The 18,160-nt window shown below is 56.6% G+C and overlaps 1 protein-coding gene across 1 annotated transcript in view; it reads right to left on the bottom strand.

The window, feature by feature from the left end:
• Disc1 (DISC1 scaffold protein) overlaps positions 1-18,160 on the bottom strand; it is a 198,672-nt gene that overhangs the window by 153,454 nt on the left and 27,058 nt on the right. Inside the window, exons 2-3 of the mRNA XM_027947986.2 lie at positions 10,738-11,753; positions 8,948-9,017 (exon numbers count right to left, since the gene is read on the bottom strand). Of these exons, the coding sequence (XP_027803787.2) occupies positions 8,948-9,017; positions 10,738-11,753 (1,086 nt within the window). The remainder of the gene's footprint in view (positions 1-8,947; positions 9,018-10,737; positions 11,754-18,160) is intronic.

Genomic DNA, 18,160 nt, shown 5'->3' with positions numbered 1-18,160 from the left:
CCATGTACGGGAAGGGTCCTGGTGTACTTTTCCCTGGAGGTCACTGTCACAAACTGTGAAAGTCAGTGGCCTAGAGAATTCATTGTCCAGACATCAGCACTGGGAACAACCAATGCTGGAGGTCGCTTGCATAAGCAGTGACCACCCAGAGGAGGAGGAAGCAGGGCGGAAGGACGGGACAGCAGCTCCTGCCCTGCAGGCCCACAGGGTGGGGCTGCAGAAGTCACCTGCTGGGAAGGAAGGAGAGGCCAGCAGAAGTCAAAGCTTGAGAATGGCAGGGGCAGGGGTGCAAGGACCCCCCTGAGAAGGAAGTCCCAGAGCAGACCACCCTGTGGAGTGGGAATAATATCTACACATCTGCTGTGAGTGGTCATCCAAGACGTCAGGTGCCAACAGACAGGCCGTGACAAGTCTAGACTTGAGGTGACCGGGAGGCTGCATCGAGTGGCTCCCCAGGCAGCAGGACCAGACGTGGTTTTGTAAGAGAAGGCTGCCCGTGGCCAGGGCCTGGGACCTCATTGCCACAGTGATGGAGGGGAGGGGAGACCATCCCCATGCCATGGCCCTGGCCTGGTAGACAGCCACCACCTGCCCAGGTGTGTGCCTGCAAAGGGTACTTGCAGCCAGCAGGGTTGAGTCCCGACAGTGGCCCCAAGGCCCCGAGGTTTAATTCCCACAACCAACGTGACCAGACGCTACCTTTCCATTGACTTCTGGTTGGGTTATCTTCTTCCCTACAAAAATCTAATTGTCCAAACACAAAACAGTAGTGGTTTTTCACGCCATGACAGAGGCCTGGGAAACGCAGGGTGGGCGGAGTGCCTGCTGGATTTCCTCGGGCCCACGGCCAGCACTCACATGGCTGCCACCCTGAGAGCGGAGGGAGAGGAGCAGGAGGCAGCCAGCCTCGGCAGCCTATTCTCCCGCTGGACCCCCTTTTCCCCATGAACCCATTTGCTGTGTTCAAATCTGGGGAGCCTCATCATCAGCATTTGGCTCGGCATCTTGAGGCTAGCAGGTGGGTCCTACACAACAGGTCGGCTGCCAGCAGGAACGTGAACACAGAGGACGACCCCTGACCAGCACTGACTGTCGGCAGCACTCCGATGCTCCTGCTGGAAAAACCTCTTCCACCTCACACTGGCCCAGCAGGTAGGCAGGGAAGACTCCACATGCCCACATGCCTCTGGGCTCGGTAGGCTCCACAGCTCGGTCCTTCTAGGCCGAGCGCCTCCAGCCATCTGGCTTTGGACCCTCCTAAGTCGAGTTTCTGCTAAATATGAAAAGGAACCAAGTAAGGAGGGGTGTCACCTTTCACAGGCCTTCCAGGGGTCACTTTCAAACTGAGGGCAGTGCTTTTTACATGCTGTCATTGCCCACCGGGTCTCCTTCGTCTGTCTGCAGCGCAGCTTTCTGGGAGGAGGCCTTGTGGCCCTCTGACCACAGGCACAAGCCAAGGCACACTGCTACAGCAGGGCCTCCCGCAGCCCCCCTGGGCCCCTGTGACTAGCCACACACAGTTTGAGGACCATGGACTTCTGGCATTCTGAAGAAGACACCTGGGTTCAAAAATGCAGCCACTGCCTATCGCAGCCCCACCGCAAGTGTCTGCAGCCACCCCATGTCCATGTGACACAGGAGCAATCCACTGGCCTCTAAGGAAAAGGAGAGCCTGACCTCTTGACCTCTTTGCCCATGGCATGGCGTGACAGATACCTCTCTCTGGTGCAAGTGGACGTCTGCCCTGGACAGGCCCCCGGCATCGCCCCACCCACAGCTATCTTGCTGGAATGTCCAACCCAGGGCTGAGGCCCTCCCAGCCTTCTGTCTTCCCACGCATGTCCTTGTGTATTTCCTTCTCATTTTTCCTCTCTTAAAACCTTTTTGCTTTTTGTTAGTTGTGAGGGAAAAAAATGAAAAGCAGAAAACTTCATCTGGAGCTCCCAGTCAGAACCGGCCCTGATGAACATGGAACGTAACCCTCCATACAGCTCCCCTCTCTAGGCTGCCCTGGACCTCACACTGGCCCAGCAGGCAGGCAGGGAAGACACCACATGCCCATGTACAAGGTGGAGGCAGGACTCCTCATGGTGCCATAGACCTGGCTCTGGAGGGCAGCTGGGAACAGAGGAGGAGGACACCCTGCTTCTGCCTTCCATCCGTGGCCGAGTCTCCCACTGCCCCTGTCCCCCTCCAGTGTGCTGGAGAGCTAAGTGATCCTGTGGCCATCCATAAGCTGCGCCAGGGCCAGGGACGCAGACTGGTGGCCGGTCCTCAGCAGCAGCTACCTCCAGCACCTGCAGGCTGCACAGCAGTCCCCCACCTGCGCCCTGGACAGGAGCAGACCTGCAGAGGCCTCACTCAGCCTCCGAGGGACACCTCCAGGGCATCACGGGATGGCAGAAAACTCCGGAATGTCAGCAAAGCTTAGAGAAAGTCAAAAGTCAAGTCATAGAAGAGAAGAAAACATCCTGCAACCAACAGCCAAGAAGAGGAAGAGAGGCCACGAAGACGGAAAATGGATAGGACGTGGGCAGAGCGGCCATGTCCTGGCAGTAGAAACCCACAGCCGGCCGGCCAGCCTCAACTAAACCAACTCCCAGAGAAGCTCATTACACTGAGTGTCTGGCGGTGAGTTAGCAGCCATCGAAGGGTGTGGAAGGAACTGCAGGCCCTGGCCAAGGGGCAGCCTCCCTGCCTCCCTCCCCGCCCTTCCAACAACAGCCGTCTCCATGTTCCCTCCAGCCGTCCACAGCTTCATACTTTGAGTTACAATCAAGCTGGCACATCGCGTAAAGGTCAAGTGGAAACTGTCCCTTCTGCCACATCACTGTCACTGCCGCTAAAGGTCATTCCCCCAAGCAGCCCCGTGACTGTCTGTCTCCTGTGAAATAGTGAAAAGCCCCTCTGTGCGGGCTTTCTGACTTCTCTTTTCTCCCAAAGACATCAAACTAGGCACGCTCAGCTACCCAAGAAATAACCTGTCCGCAAACAAATTGGAACAGAAAAACAGAAAGTTACAAATCCTACCTGTGCTGACAAGTAGTAGGTAACATCTTGCCAGTGTGTATCATCATGGCAGCTAACGTTCACCCAGCGTAGATACAGCCCAATACCCAGCAGGTACCATCCCCGTCAATTCTCCAAACTACGCTGCCAGTCCTCTTTCACGGGGGAAAATTCAAGTGTGGGAACCGAGGAGCCTGTCCAAGTTTCCAACACCAGACAAGGGTGGAACTTGACTTTGTGGACAAATTGTTAACTAGGTTGACCTGAAAGGGCTAGAACTTTATTATTCACAGACATCGACTACTACTGACTCCATAATGGTGACATAACCATCATTTGGAGATAAGAAATATTTGAATATCCATTTGTTCATCCAATAGCCGTTTCTCTAGATGCTGGGGAACGTTTAGATAAAGGGCTGTTAATTTTTTGAAAACTAGCTATCTCCAGAGTTTACAGAATTTTCAATTATTAAATTATTTTCTCTCTTCCCAGGGAGCTTACATAGTAGCCAAGGTTCGGCCAACACCCATGTTGGGGTGTATAGCCTGTGGGTCAAAAAAATACACAAAGCCACTGAAAAGGGACGTGGACCAAGGGAAGGGAACTTAAGTCAGGCAGAGGCGCAAAGCAGCGTGGACCAGTACACACTCAGAAGCAACGGGGACAGGAGAAAGTCACTTGGGATGGGGAGGGAGTGGCAGGAAAAGCAGTTAGGAAGCTGGGCCAGGGCCAGGGCCAGGGCGAGGCATTGTGGCAGGTCCCACTGAGTTGTGGCCAGGAGTAACGTGGGGAAGTGGTTCCAAGGGCACATCAGGCCCATGGCAGCATGGAAGATGGACTGGGCTTGGGGGTGGGGGGGGTGGTGAGAGCAGAAGCCAGGGCCACGAAGGGACTAGTGCATTAGCCCAGGTGAAAAGGGAGTCAAGGGACACTTGGGAGGCTGAATCTAAAAGACTCAGCAGCCCCACGCACAGGACAGGGAGAGCCCAGGGCCTCTTGGGCACTCCTGCTTGACCTGCCATTCACAGCCCCAGGAAATACAGCAGGAGGAGCTGGCTGGGCTGTAATGGAGAGGGGACATTCCAGAGGGACAGCAGGAAAATGCCACAGTCTCCACCTGGTACTGGAGCTAAGGAGATGCCACCAGTCAAGACTTTTTTCCTGTTAATGGAGAGATCGGGCCTGCAGGATACCACTGGGCAATGAAAACAGCCCCCGGCTGGGTGAGCAGGCGAGGGGGCAGGGGTTGCAGGACTCTGCTGGCTGCCTCCACAGAGCGCGCAGAACTGAATGGCACGGGGTTGGGAGACCCCGCAGCTGGGCGACTGCTGGTGGTTTCTCCTCTCCCAGCTTCTTCCCTCACACCCCCATTCCGTCCTGCCTGGGCCTGGTCTTGCTGCCTTGGCCCATCTGGCCCACCTTTCCTCACTGTCACTGAGACTGACGTGGACATCGCAGGACCCCATGGCTCACAGCAGGCAGGACCAGACCCCTCCGGCGGCCTCCATCACATATCAGCTGGAGGCCCAACTGCCAGCACCTGCGCCAGAGCAGAGGCGGCGATTCCTCATGCCCGCCTTCCCCCTGAGCCGCGGGACAGGTCCTGGGGTCCTGCTGAGGTCTGCCCCTGGCACTGAAGACGTGGTCAGCCTGCAGACTGCTGTGTGCCCTGCCATCCAGGGCGCTGGGAGAGTGTTTGTGGTTGGTTTTCTACTAGATTGATGCAGGTTTAATTAAGTGCCTGAACTGTTTATAAAAACAAATTAGCTGCCTAGCGATGTGTCACGCAGCGCAGGGAACCCCGCGCAGGAGCAGGGCCACCATGTCAGTGTCATTATGCAGAGGAAACGGCCACCTTGTTTGTCAATGACCGTTTTAAATGGAAAGTCTACCCAGTAGTTGGGACAGCTCCCCAACCCTCTCTGCCAAGAGAACGAAGACCACACAAAGCAGAGGCCCACAGAGAAAACCGGACACTCCCCGGAACAGAAGCTTCGTCCTCTCCCGTCTTGTCTTCCGTGCTCCATACGAACAGGAACACACCCCACTCTCCTCCTTCCTCTTCTCGTTTTTTCCCTTCCACTCCCAGGATAACCAATCTGCGCCCTTGTGCAAAGCCCAAACAGGGTTTCAATTTCATTTTCCCAGTGTCATCCAAAGTCATGCAACAGAGCCTCAGGCAGGGGACAGGAGACTGAGAGAAGCAAGGTAGTGACATCCAGACAGGGAGAAGGAAAGAGTCTACTGTGGGGATGCCAAGAGCATTCAAGTCCAAGTGGTTCACCGTCATCCACGTGTTTTAATGTGTCTTGCTTTACCTCCTTTCCAAATTTTTGTGCAGTTTAAAAGAAATCAGGCTATGTGCAAGTAAGCTACTTACTGCCAAGGAGAGAAGAAGCAGCCAAGTCATTCCATCTTGCTTTCTGCATGCTGCCAGTGCTTACGGCAGAAGCAGCCTTGCTGCATGGGGTCTTCCAACATGTTGTACCCAGGGCTGTGGCGGGGGGGGGGGGGGGTGGGACAGAAAAGGCAGCAAGTAATCCCAGCCACACTGCAGACCCTCACACACGTCACCACCCACACATCAGGACGGGAATCGTCACTCCTGCTTTATCCAGGAGCCAAGTGCTCGAAGACAGAGAGCAGGACAGAAGCTGGCTGTCTCCTTACCCCTCACAGGACCCTGAGCAGCCCTCACCCAGAGGGGCCGAGATGGTCATTAAATATTCCACAGTTCACAGCCATGAAAATCACACCACAACTGAAAAAGCACACAAAATCTAAACTAAATATAAAATCGAAGCTCTTGTTACATTTTTCACAGTTCATGAAGGTCTTTTTAATTATCTCAAGCTGAACAAAAGAATTATTTCTCAGTCACTTTATGCAGAAATAAGAGTCAATCCTGCCCACAGAACCCATCAGTCAATTCAGGCCAGGATGGGCCAGCCCCTGGGTATGTCTGTAATCGCCAGGTACAGAGAGGACCTTCCCGAGCCCGACACACAAAGCCCCCAGGACTGCCACAGTCAGAGACCAGCCAAGCATCCTGGCAAACACGAAGGACAGGCATCTTGCACAGGAAGGCCATCTGGGCTGGCCCCAGCTCAGTGGTGGGGTGCTTGCCTAGCCTGCACCTAGCCCTGGGTTCCATCTGAAGCAGCATTTCAAGAGCCCAGCGGTGACCAGAGCATCCCTTTCACTCCACCCTGGGATGGCCAGATTTCTCTCCCCCATCTTCTCGGGTGAAAGGCAATGGGAAGGAACCTGGTGTCCTCTCTGCTTGTCACATGCACAGTTCTGTGAAGAGAAGGCTGGGACCCTGGGGCTGATATTAGTTCCAGGTCACCACTCGGGCCCTGAGCAGGGAGTGGGGCAGGCTGCCCAAGGAGGCAAGGGACGTTGGGCTGGATAACAAGCATGCCATGGGGGGGAGCAGCCGCAGAAGGAGAGGTCTCCTCAAGGCGGAGCTCAGAGGATCTGGATCCCCTCTGCTGGCCCCTGAGGTGGTCACTTCTGTCAACACATCAAATGTTCATTACAGCAGACTTTCTTTGTAGTGCATGGTGGCCGAGACTGAGGACAGAGGAGCTAAAGCAGGGCTGGCCAGTTCCTTTCCTAGAAGGGAATTCTGAATAGGCAGGGACAGGCCTGGGTGCCGCCTGGACCACAGGGACAGCAGAGCCGACCCCCAGTCTTGCTCTTCCCCCTCACATCATTGGCTCATTTTGGAAGTGAAGCGGTGGATTTGGTCTCTGATGGGCATGGAACATGGGCAGGCGAGGGACACTGGGGCAGAACCAGTGAGGAACAGCTAGGACAGTGGCCACATGGACACTCGCTGCCAAGCTCTCCTTTTCTCCCTCCCAGCCATGCCTTGGGGCTGAACGAGGCACCTCCGGTCTGGGCTTTGGTCCCTTTTGTGGGAAGCTGGGCTGTCACACCTGCCCCTCAGCTGGCCACAGGCCCTGGGCACATACGAGGGTGACGGAACTGATGGAGCCTCAAAGAAAGAGCCTAAGCAGATACTACCAGCCTTGCTCACCCAGGCCTCCCAGCCTCCAGCCTCCAGCCTCCAGCCTCCCAGCTTCCCAGCCTCCCAGCCTGAGGCGGTAATAGAAAGGCCTGTGAACTTTCCTCCCTGAGGAAGAGACAGAGGTGGAGCCCTGGGAGGGTCCCCACGGGGCCTGGCAGGGGTCTTCCAGTATTTGGCAAGGATGTGGAACTTTCTAGTCTGCTAATCGTGCCTTCGCATGGAACACAAAGTCATCTTTATGAATGAAACTAGAGAAAGAAAGAGAAGAGCAACAGAGACCCAGGGACACGGGTCACCCTCCAGCTCCTCCTGGAAGACCCCAAGACGCCGGCAGCCCTTCCCAGCACAAAGCAGGGCAGGCTGGCTGCTCTCATGGCTGCCGTGGAGGAGAGGCTGGTCCACACTGGGTAGACAACTCCCAGCAGTTCCTGCTGGTCATTAGTCACTGGGCAAGGCCAGGAGGAGGGACGTCCCACTCGCAATGCATTTCAACAGACCTCACTGCAAAGCACACCCCTCCCCAGTGGGTGCAAACCTCCCCGATGACCCAGCGATCCCTCTGTGAGAACACCTAGTCACCTGCAGTGGGTCAGGCCAGGTGCTGGGCCAGACAAGAGCCAGTGCCGAAATTCAGTGCAGATGTCGGGGAGGCTGGTGGCCACCTGCTCACCTCTGGGGGGCCTTCAGGCCCCAGGGGTCTCTCTCCTCTCCGCTTCCTCCCCACCCTCCCAACTCCAGCAGAAGAAAGCTCCCCCTCCCGGGCCCCGCTGCCTCTCTGTATTTGAGGGACATGTTGTCCACAGCACTCCCATAACTGTGTGCCCTGCTACACGCCCTCCCGGACGTTCTCCCCGGGATGAGAACCTGGGGGACACTGGTGTGTCTCTAAACGTGTTTGCTTCCTATGTCACACACTACCAAGTGTGGCTCACAGGCCAGCAGCAGGAGCTTCACTGGGGAGCTTATTAGAAAGGGGGTGTCCAGCCATGCCCAGACTTACTTATCCAGGATCTGCCTGCTAACAAGCTGCCCAGCCAGGCCACTCCTACATGCACTAACACCTGAGAGGCAGCGTCCTTGCAGTGGATGTGCCAGGCAGGCCTCACATGAGCCAGCTCCGACATGGGACAGCCCCTCGTGCCCCTTCTCTTTCCCTGGTAACCTGAGCTAGCCACCTGGGCACACAGGAGAAGCTCATCTCACTCCTCACACACCCTGTGCCAGGAATCCCAAGACTCACCAGGACAGTTAAGATTCTTCCCAGGCTGACCACAACGCCAAGCCACCCTGCCCTGTCGGCCTGTGCCCAGTTACCCCGCCTGTCTCTGGCCCAACTCCCTCCTTGGTGCCTCATTCTGATTGGTTTTTTGGGCCTGGTCGACCACTGTCTTCTAGTCTCATGTTGCAAATTTCCTTCCTCTCCGGGGTATTTTAGGCCATGCATGTGGAAATGCGAGGCTTTGGACCCCTTCAGCACAGCCTCACATCTCCAATTGACCCCACTCTGCCTCTGGCCCTGGTGGGGACACAGTCAGAGAACCCCAGACGGCCTCCACTGCTGGCATCACACCTGCAAATGTGTGTCCAGCTTTCTCCTGTCACCTCCTGCGTTACCACCACCCACGAACACCCTGATGCACGGTGAGGCATAGGTGTGCCACACGCTGGGGAGACGGTGGGTCTGGGGATTCTGTGTTCAGGTTCTCCACCAGCTCTGGACAATCATAACACTACACCTGGGCCCGAGGTGTGCAAAATCCAGAAGACAACCATGTGCAACGGCCAACTGCTCCTTAGTGGAGACAACCAAAGATGCGGTCTGACTCAGTGCGGGTGCAGAAGACAGGACTGATGGGGAGGAGGAAAGAGTCAATCACCCATGAACAAATGAAAACTCACCTTTGTCAAAATCATCATCCTCAATTGCTGCTTCTTGAAGTTTCTGAAGCTTTACTCTTAAGGAGGTCACCTGTGTTGGTTTGGAGGGGGAAAAGGAAAGACAAGTCACAACAGCAAGCTTATTTTATGAAAGCTAAGAACATAAACTATCTCAAAGTGAACCTCCTGTCAGGTGCAGTGGTGCACACCTGCAATCCCAGCAACTCCAGAGGCTGAGGCAGGAGGACCACAGATTCTAGGCCAGCCTCAGCAACTTAGTGAGAACCTATCTAAAAATAAAAAATAAAAAGGCTGGGATGTAGCTCAGTGGTAGAACACCCTATGTAACATCCCCAGACCCCCAGAGATCTGGTGGCTCAGAGAAGTGGCACGAAGACCCTGGGCACAGCTGGACACCAGAGAACCACACTGCTTAGGACCTCCTAAGTCCCAGGTATCCAGAGCCCCAGGTCCTCAGGATATGACCTACAGCCAGATAAAGAGTCAAAAGGAAGGAGAAGCTGCCTGTCGATCTCCGGGGTGAAGCTGGCAAACTGCAACGGAACCCTGACCAGGGCAGGTCTCCCTAGGTGCGTGTCTAAGGGAATGAAGCTGGCCGTGCTGGCCGCGCAACCTGCAAACAACAGCTGCCTCCCTCGGGCCACACCTGGAACTGAGAAATGCAGGTGGGATGCTAGGTTTGCACAAAGTCTCTGACAGAGCTGGGCCAACCTCTCCCCAGCACCCTGTGCTCTGTGTCTGCTTTCAGATTCTCTTCCCCTGCCCGGGACATCAGCTCAAGAAATGTGTCAATTAGGTACCTGTGGCCCATCTAAACGAGATTAATTAATTTGCTTTTAAAGGTCAATCAAAGGCTGGGGCTGTGCTCAGTGGCAGAGTGCTTGCCTAGCATGCGAGAGGCACTCACTCCCTCACACACCTCCGCACGCCCAGGCTCAGAGACTTGCACACCCACTTCCTCACACACCTTTGCACACCCAAGCTCAGAGACTTGCACACCCACTCCCTCACACACCTCCTCATGCCCAGGCTCAGGCACTCTGCACACCCATTCCCTCACACACCTCTGCACACCCAGGCTCAGGGAATTGCACACCCACCCTTGCATACACAACACAATGAAACCTCATGCAGCCTGGAAGTCCAGTCTGGGGTGGCCCTTGTGGCTCCCTGGTGTAGAGCCGCCTCCCCATCCTGCTGCTCCCCCTCTCTGATGACAGACAGCACCTCAGTGCCAGGGCTCCCACCTCCCAGCTCGTCCTAACTCCAAAGCACCTGTCTTCTCACTTGAGCCTCAGAATGTCCTGAAAGTGTCCCCTCTGAATAAGGAAACTGAAAGCCAGAGACATGAAGTGGTCAGAAAGAAACCAAGTGTCCCAATTTGGTGGCAAGGACAGGAGTTGCTCCTTTTGTAGCAGATGAAATGGGAGGAGTGGGGCAAGAGCAGGTGACCATCGATTGGGCTGGCCCATGCAGGGTGCGGTGCCCATTTCTATATCGTGCACCCCAAACCTCAGCTGGTTCAATCTCCCCTGCCCCAGTTTCCTGTTCCTAAGCTGAGAAAACCACATGGGGCCCCAGGAGGGCTGTGGAGGAGCTGCAGCCAGAGAGCAAATCTGCACACTTGGGCCACAGAGAAGGAGAGGCAGAGCACGCATTCAAGGGGGGAGACACAGTGTGGCACTGCTGCTCCCAGGGAAGCCGTTCCAAGCAGCATGCCCGGCTCCCGGCCCTCTGCCTGCTGACCTGAGCTCCTGACCCTCACAGCAAGGGCCGGCAGAGACACTGACCTCCAGATGCCTCCGGGTGCTCAGCAGGCTGTCCCGCAGCACGGGCTCCCATCTCTTGAGCAGGGTATCCCAGCCGTGGATGTCCCCTGAGCCACTGCCCTCATCACAGCCACAGCCAGCCAGCGAGGGATCCAGGGAAGAGGAGCAGCCAGTGTCCATGTTTAGGGAAGAAAGCAGACCACACTCCGGCCCGGAGCTCTTCTCCAACACCTGGGCCAGGTCTGCCAAGCCCTGGGCAGCCGTGAGACGGAAGGGCTGAGGGAGACCAGGAGGGTCCTCGTGGGACCTGTCTGGGCTGGTGGCTCTGACTCCCATTTCCTGGGGGCTCTGATGAGTGGTCTCCGCCTCCCTAGAAGGCGGACAGCCTTCTGCTTCCCCACGTTCCCCGGCAGAGCCAAGAGAGAGGCGGATGAAGCTGAAGCTGGAGGTAAAGCTCTCACAGGAGCCAGGCAGGGTGTGGGGGGCTGCAGGGCTGCTGCCCAGACTGCGGCTGCTACCACACCCCTCCAAAGGCGCCTGCCCCCTGGAGGCCCCAGCGCCCCTTGCTCCTGCACACAGGGTTGGGTCCTGGCTGGTGCCTGGGGCAGCAGAACTGTCCATGGATAAAGACTCTTGCTGCCCCCAGGCATCGTCGGGGCCACGCAGCCCGGCAAGCCTGGCAGGCAATCCGGTGCCAGCTCTGTGGTGAATCCAAAAGCCCATTGGGCTTCCTCCTGCAGAGGTCTGGGCCAGGCTCCGGTGGCCCACAGAGGCCACAGCAGGGGTTTTGGAGCTGTTAGGGACACAGCTCCCCAGCAGGGGTTCCCGGTCATGGCTACTCCGGCCAAGGTTGCTTTGTCCAGCCCTGGATGCGGAGTGGTGGAGCTCCTTGCTGCCCACCCCTCTCAGATCCTGGAATGGCGTGTCCACTGCTGGGAACCTGATTCCGGGCCCAGCTGTGCTTCTCATGTAGCCTGGCCTCCGTGCCAGCCGCCGCCTCCGAAGCGAAGCTGCAGGTGGTGAGCAATCCCAGATGCCTGGAAAGGAAAAGAACAGCACATGGTCCTGGCTCCCCTGGAACAGCATTTGGACAGTGTGCCCAGGGCTAGAGGTCACTGATGGGTGCATCTGCCAAAGACACGGGTCGGCCCAGAGAACCAGGGACAAGCCAGTATGAAGATGCTGACGATCCTCAGGAAGCATCTGCCTTGAATGCACAGAGCTCGGCCTGCCTCCCAGGCCCTCTGGCACGGAGCAGCTGGCCCCCCAGCAAGCTAGGCCAGCACACCAGCGTGCACACAGCTCGAGCCCCCAGCACTCCCAGGTCTCCCCTGGAAGGTCAGCACCTATTTATCCTGGGCACGGAGAGCAACGGATCTGAAGATGGACAATAGCACAGAGGGAGATCCAGCTGTCTGCTCCAGCCACACGATGAACAATGCCCTTCGTCTCTGAGCTGTCTGTGTCCCCCAGGCCCCATCCACTGCCTTGGGCCATGAATGTCCACCATTTCATCCACACAGGGGCTGCAGGAGACGTTCCTGTGTTCTCCAAGCCAGGCCCGAGTTCCACGCCCAGTTCTGCTGCAGGAACAGACGGTCCCTGATGCTGCACCTCACTGCACACTTGCTGGATGGGTGACCTTATTTACCCTCTGTGTGCCTTGAGTCCCTTCCAGTAAAGCTGAGTGGGCATGGAAGCACCACCCACAGGGCTGCTGTGAGCACCAGATCACAGGGCCATGCTATGCAGAGCACCTGTCCAGCGCTGGGCAAGCATGAGCCTGCCAGGCAGTCACCATGCTCATGTGGTGCTGCTGCTCGTGACAAGTGTCCTCCATGGGAACTTCATCGCTCCCTACCTTGTGGATCAACCAAGCCAGGAATCACAACCCTCCCTCCCTCACAAAGGCCAGGAGACTTGGAGAAGCTCACCTGGATGTGGCCAGTTGAGAAGACCAAAGCCTCTCGCTCTAGCAGACCTCAGGTGTTCTCAGAGGCCAGCCAGATACTTGCTCCTCCTCCCAAAACATACATGTCCAGCCCTTCGTCCTGTTGAGTGGGGGTCATCAGGCGCTGATCCCACTGAGCTACCATCACAACACATTCAATCCCAGGTGACAAGGGGCACTGATAATGCTGGGGACGTGAGCACAATGGCCCGTGGCTGCCTGTCCCCTGACTATGCACTAGGGACAACAGAGGTCAAGACATGCTCTTGCCAGCTGCAGGACCCAGGGAGAGTTATTGCCACCCAATGGACACAGATTCTGGACGCTTACAGCAAAGGGCAGACCAGACCCAGGGACAGCGCAGGGTGGTGGAGGAAGCGCTATCGGCAGGGAGGGGTGTGGGACTCTGCAGCACCCGAGAGCTCACCCTTGGCTTTGCCTGACTCCCCTAGCAGACCTGCCCAAGCCTGGCCAGACAGGGCCCGTGTGATTCGAATCACATCCTTCCCTCCCTCAGCCTCCAGCTGAACCAGCTGGGTCACGGCTTGAAGGTTAGGAAGGCAGCGGGATTTCAGTCCATTTTCCCGCAACCGAGGCCACACCAAATTGGAACCACAGGGAAAGGAAGACTGCCAGAGGGACCATGAACAGGCCAGGTGGGCACCCTCGCTCTGCTGGAAGGGACAGGGTCCACCTTTTCCTCCAGGGGGTCTTCCTGCCAGGGTGACCCTGGCAACATCAGAGCCCAACCAGCCAGGAGTGCCAGGAGGGGCTGGGGGAGGAGGAGGGAGTGAGGGAGAGGCTCAGAGGTGCCACACTGCCACCAGGTCAGGCTCGGGTCAGACTGGCAAGACAGCCTCTAAGGAGCAAGGACTCCAGAACAGAGAGAACCCTGAATTCTGGCTTCAGCCTCCAGAGAGAACAACTCACAACTGATATCTTGGAAAATGTGTCCAGTGAAGCTAACATTGTCTTTTAGCTGTTTTTTTTAACCCAGTGGCTCTCACCTGAGTGACACTCCTGAAGGTAGAAGATATTGCCAAGGGGGATTGTCTGCTCAAGATCTCACTCCTTTTCTCACCTGGCACAGCCTTTTCTGAGACCACCCACCAAGGGTTCTGAAGCAGAGCTGGGGTCCAGCTCCTATATGATGAGCTCCCGGGTGGGAGCAGTGTTCCCACCAGGGTTCGGGAAGGTGCAGTGAGGCACAGGTGCCCACCACTGAGCTGTTACCATGTGGGGACCTGGCTCCCTCCCCTTCCTGCCGCTCACTAATCCCAACCCTGACACAGGCCTTCAGCAGCAGCTGAAAAGTGGAGGCTGTCCCAGGGTACTCTCCCTACCCCTTGGAGCACTGGAGAGGGCAGGGGCCGGACAGAGGGGCTGGAGCTGTCCAGAGAACCCTGCTGGGATGGGCTACACAGGGCAGATTGAGGTCTCTAGAAGACGCCTGGGTTTTCCTGCAAAGCCCCTTCACCTACCCTTTTTCCTTTCTTCTTCTTACCCTTGAGGAGCTTATGCTGTCTGCTGCAACCAGAACCCAGTAGTCCCCCGATCATCCTCCCTCAACCTCAGCTCTGTGGTCCGTTCAAAATCCAAGCCCTTCAGCTGAGGGTGGGGTGAGGCTCTCCATCCCTGGAGGCAGAGCCTCCTTCCCACCCAACTGAGGTGCAGTCAGATGCAGCAGGACCTTGGTGGGCAGGAAGGACAGCAGAGCCAGGAGGGCAGAGCCCAAAGAACAGGAAGTGCAGGTAGGCTCTGAGGGCCATTGGGGAACAGCTGTGCTGCCCTTCCACGTGAACCCAGAGGTGGCTTCCTTCTGCCTTCTGGTCAGGCTGGGCAGGGAGAGGGAGCCCGGCGCACCATAACAGACTCTAGGCACAGAGCACAGGCGCCTCGCCTCCTCCAGAATACAGACTTGCTGGGACCCATTAGGTGGCCCCGTCTCCACCCACCCAGGCCAGTGGGCCACAAGCTAAAGCAAGTGCCAGACAGGAGCTCAGGACAGACCCGGGTGTCAAGGGGGCTCTAGCTATAGCCCAACAGGGTGTCTGGAAAATCTGCTTAGGGAAACTGGGAGATGCCAGGATCCACCAGCCTGGTGGGCAAGAGTCCTCTCTGCCTCGCCCCTTCCACTATCCCTCCGCCTGCCCAAATCCTTCCTCTGCCTCCCGCATCAGCTACCTTTCCCCAACCAGCCAGTCCTCGTCACCCCTGTGCCCTATTGTTAACCCCTAGCACCCTAAGTGTTTGGTGTCTATCAGGGAGGAGGCTCCGAGGTCCACAGCAGGGCGAGGTCACTGTTGGGGAGCACAGCCAGCTCCAAGGACTTCAGAGAGACCCTCCTCGGGCAGAGGGACCAGCTGTGGAGGATGAGCAGACACCAGGCTGGGGACAGGATAAGAGCAGTCTGCAGATGGGGCTGGGGCCTGGGTGAAGCAGGGCCTGCCTGGAGAGAGTGGGGAGCTCCTGGAGACCCAAGGAAGCCACCTGAGAAAGAGAGAGCCTTGGGGAAGAGAGAATGGGAAAGAAGAGGATGGAAATCACCCAGGAAATCGCTGTGTGGCTCCAGGACAGTCAGGGGACATCAGGCACAGCTAGTGGGCTGTCGCCGCCCATTGGCTTACTCTAGCTCTTCAGATGGGAGGGGTCCCAATGTGGCTGTGCACTGGAACCACCAGGATATCTTTAAAGATCCTGGAGTCCAGGCCTGAGGCTGCTGAAATCACAGTTAGGGCCCAGGGCTCAGGGTCTGGATTTGGGGCGATGCCGTGGGTGATTCTGGGAGGCAGCCAGAGCCGGCAGCCTCACTTTACGGGAAAGCCCTATTCAGCCTCCTCTGCACACGAAGCTCAGACCCATCCTAAATGTGACCTCACAGCATCACAGAGGCTGTGTCTTTGCAAAAGCCTTCTCTCCCATGCTTTTTGTGTTGTAAGATACAAATTAGCTTCTACTACAGGTGCATAAAGTGTGGTCTGTCTGTGTTAAAGTCTGTCCCCATACAGCTCTTCAAATACTCTGCCCAAAGAGGGCTTCCACTTCCCGTCAGACCACAGGCCCACCAGAGACGTCACTGCCACGGTCTCCTCTCTGATCCAAGGAAGGAGAGCAAGGCCCCCAGCCCTGCACACATAGTCCGGTTGGTGCTCACAGGGCAGAAGTCCTGCGTGTGACACGCAGCCTGAGGGCCTGGAACAGGAGAAGGCTGCTGGTGGGAAACAGTGAGGTCCACAGGCACCTGCAGTTGAGTGTCTTGTACCAGAGGGACTTTATGAGTTTTGATAAGTGGCTGTGATGAAGCCCTTGGCATTGGAAGAAGCTGGTGGAGGGAGCCCTGCGCCCACTTTGCAGCTTCTCTGTGCACCTGCAATCATTCTAAAACAAAAAGCTACTACAAACCCGTGCCACACGGGACATGTGAGCCTGTCCTTTGCTGTAGCAAGGAGTGCAGCTCCAGAGAGATGGCCCAGCTCGAAATCCAGCGCTGCTGCCTCTGAGAACACAGCCAAGTGCCTCACTCCCCTGCTCCCACCCTCATCTGGACGATGAGACTCCACCTCACAGAACTGCTGGGTCGTGGCCTTGATGTTCTACACTACTGGGCACAGGGCAGCTGAAAAAAAACCAAGTAGATCCCCTTTGGCACATGGACAGTTTGAGCAGAAGGTCCTTGGAAACAGCACTTGCAAAGGGCATGGTCTCTGAACTCCTGGGTCTGCCCACAGATGCAGTTCTCCAGGAGGTCTCCCCTTCCTGGGTGACTTCTGGGGTGCCGCACCAACCAGGAAGATCAACCAGAAACGGACACCATGCTGAGACGAACCTTCACAGACTGTCCAGCTCCCATTTGCTCTTTCATGGCTCCTGAAAATCACCGACTCTCTCCCAAGAGGCTGAGGCCACCTCCCCTCCGCTATGAGGCAATGCCCCTTTGGGGGATTCGCTTACTTTCCTTGCAAGGCCCCCATTCCACAGCATAAGGACCAACCGACCAGTGTGCCTCCCCTGCCAGCCTGCCTGTGGGCAGTCGCACACCCAGCTTGGCTCCTGGAACAGCAGAGGAAGTCCTTACTCCTGCATCACCATCCAGTGACTGACATCATGTTCCACTCGGGAATACAGACCCGGCTCCTGGACACGACCACCTCAGTGGGGGAGGCACAGTCACACTGGAAGACCCTGCGCTCTGAAGACAGCCTGTCCCTATGCTGACGGGCTCTGGGTCCAGCTCCATCTCACATGCAGCATGCCCACGGAGGGCCACACGGACCCGCAGCCCATGCTCCCTGTGGATGAGCATGTCCCCAACTCTGCTCCATCCATGTCCTGCTCTCTCTCTTTTCAGCCTGGAGCCCCAGCTGAGAGAGGAGATGGAGAATCAACAGCCAGAGCCCACCACGCGCAAAGGCAGCTCTGGGGTGCACGCTGCAGCCCCCTCCCCTGTGCTGTTAACTCTGGTAAACGATCGTCTTTTTCTGTTCGTGTAAAGTACCACTGCAAATCTCATGGCCATCTGACCCCTTCAAGAGTGCTGCTGGCTACAGATGGGTGTCTCTAACGACATTTTTAACTGCTGCCCTAATGAAATATGGATGAACCAGAAGCGAGCTCTCTGTAGCTGTTATCTCAAAACAACTCAACAGTTTAGGTTTCTGCTTTGTCGTGGTTGTTCAGCCAAGAGCCGCGAGGCACCCAAGGCAGAGGATCGATTGCCTTTTCCCAAGTCCCTCTGTGAAGATCACTGTTCCCTTCCTAGCGCCATATTTTATTCACGGCTCATTTTCATGCTTTCTAAATGCCCTACTTTGCATGCAACTCAGGGATGTATTTATTTAGAAATGATCCCACATTGTCAGCACTTCACACCTAAGTAGCTCCCTGCAGGCTGGAGCGTCTTCCAAGTATAGTCCCTACTTGGGGACTATAATTCATAAGACTCAGAATTTAAGCTCACATCAAAGGCTCATGCCACTCTAGACGCCTGACCTTAGAAGTGATATGATTACAGCTTTGCAAATGTCCCGCCTGGTCCCACTGGAAAGCAAGGGAGAGGTGGTGTTCTCCCTCCCATTCCAGGCCTGGACCCTGGTGCCAAAGAGGGGACCAGCATGCCATGGTGGCTCCGGGCAGTGAGGTTCAGTCCTCCACACAGCCCTATATGAGGAGATCCTGCCCTGGGTGCACGGTGCAGGTCCTCCAAGCAGTGCTTATCAGGAAGGTGTGCCTCGGGGAAGGGTCAGGGCCTCTGCAAGGCTGAGCCCCCAGCAGGTAAGCACTGGCCAGTAATGTAAGCCCACCTCACACACAGTTCTGCACAGTTGGCCCTGGGTTGAGCCAGATCAGATCTGGGTCTGAGGCGTAAGGCAACACCCATGGTAACAGACCCTGCCTTCAACTCCGCTGGAGGATCCCTGACATATGAACAGCTGCAGGCTCACTTCATGCTGAGGCCACAGCCACGCAGCAAAGCCCAGAGCTGGGCGACTCAAA

Source organism: Marmota flaviventris, chromosome 12 (genome assembly GCF_047511675.1).
Source record: "Marmota flaviventris isolate mMarFla1 chromosome 12, mMarFla1.hap1, whole genome shotgun sequence".
Taxonomy (NCBI): Eukaryota; Metazoa; Chordata; class Mammalia; order Rodentia; family Sciuridae; genus Marmota; species Marmota flaviventris.
This window is presented reverse-complemented; position numbering and strand designations above follow the sequence as displayed.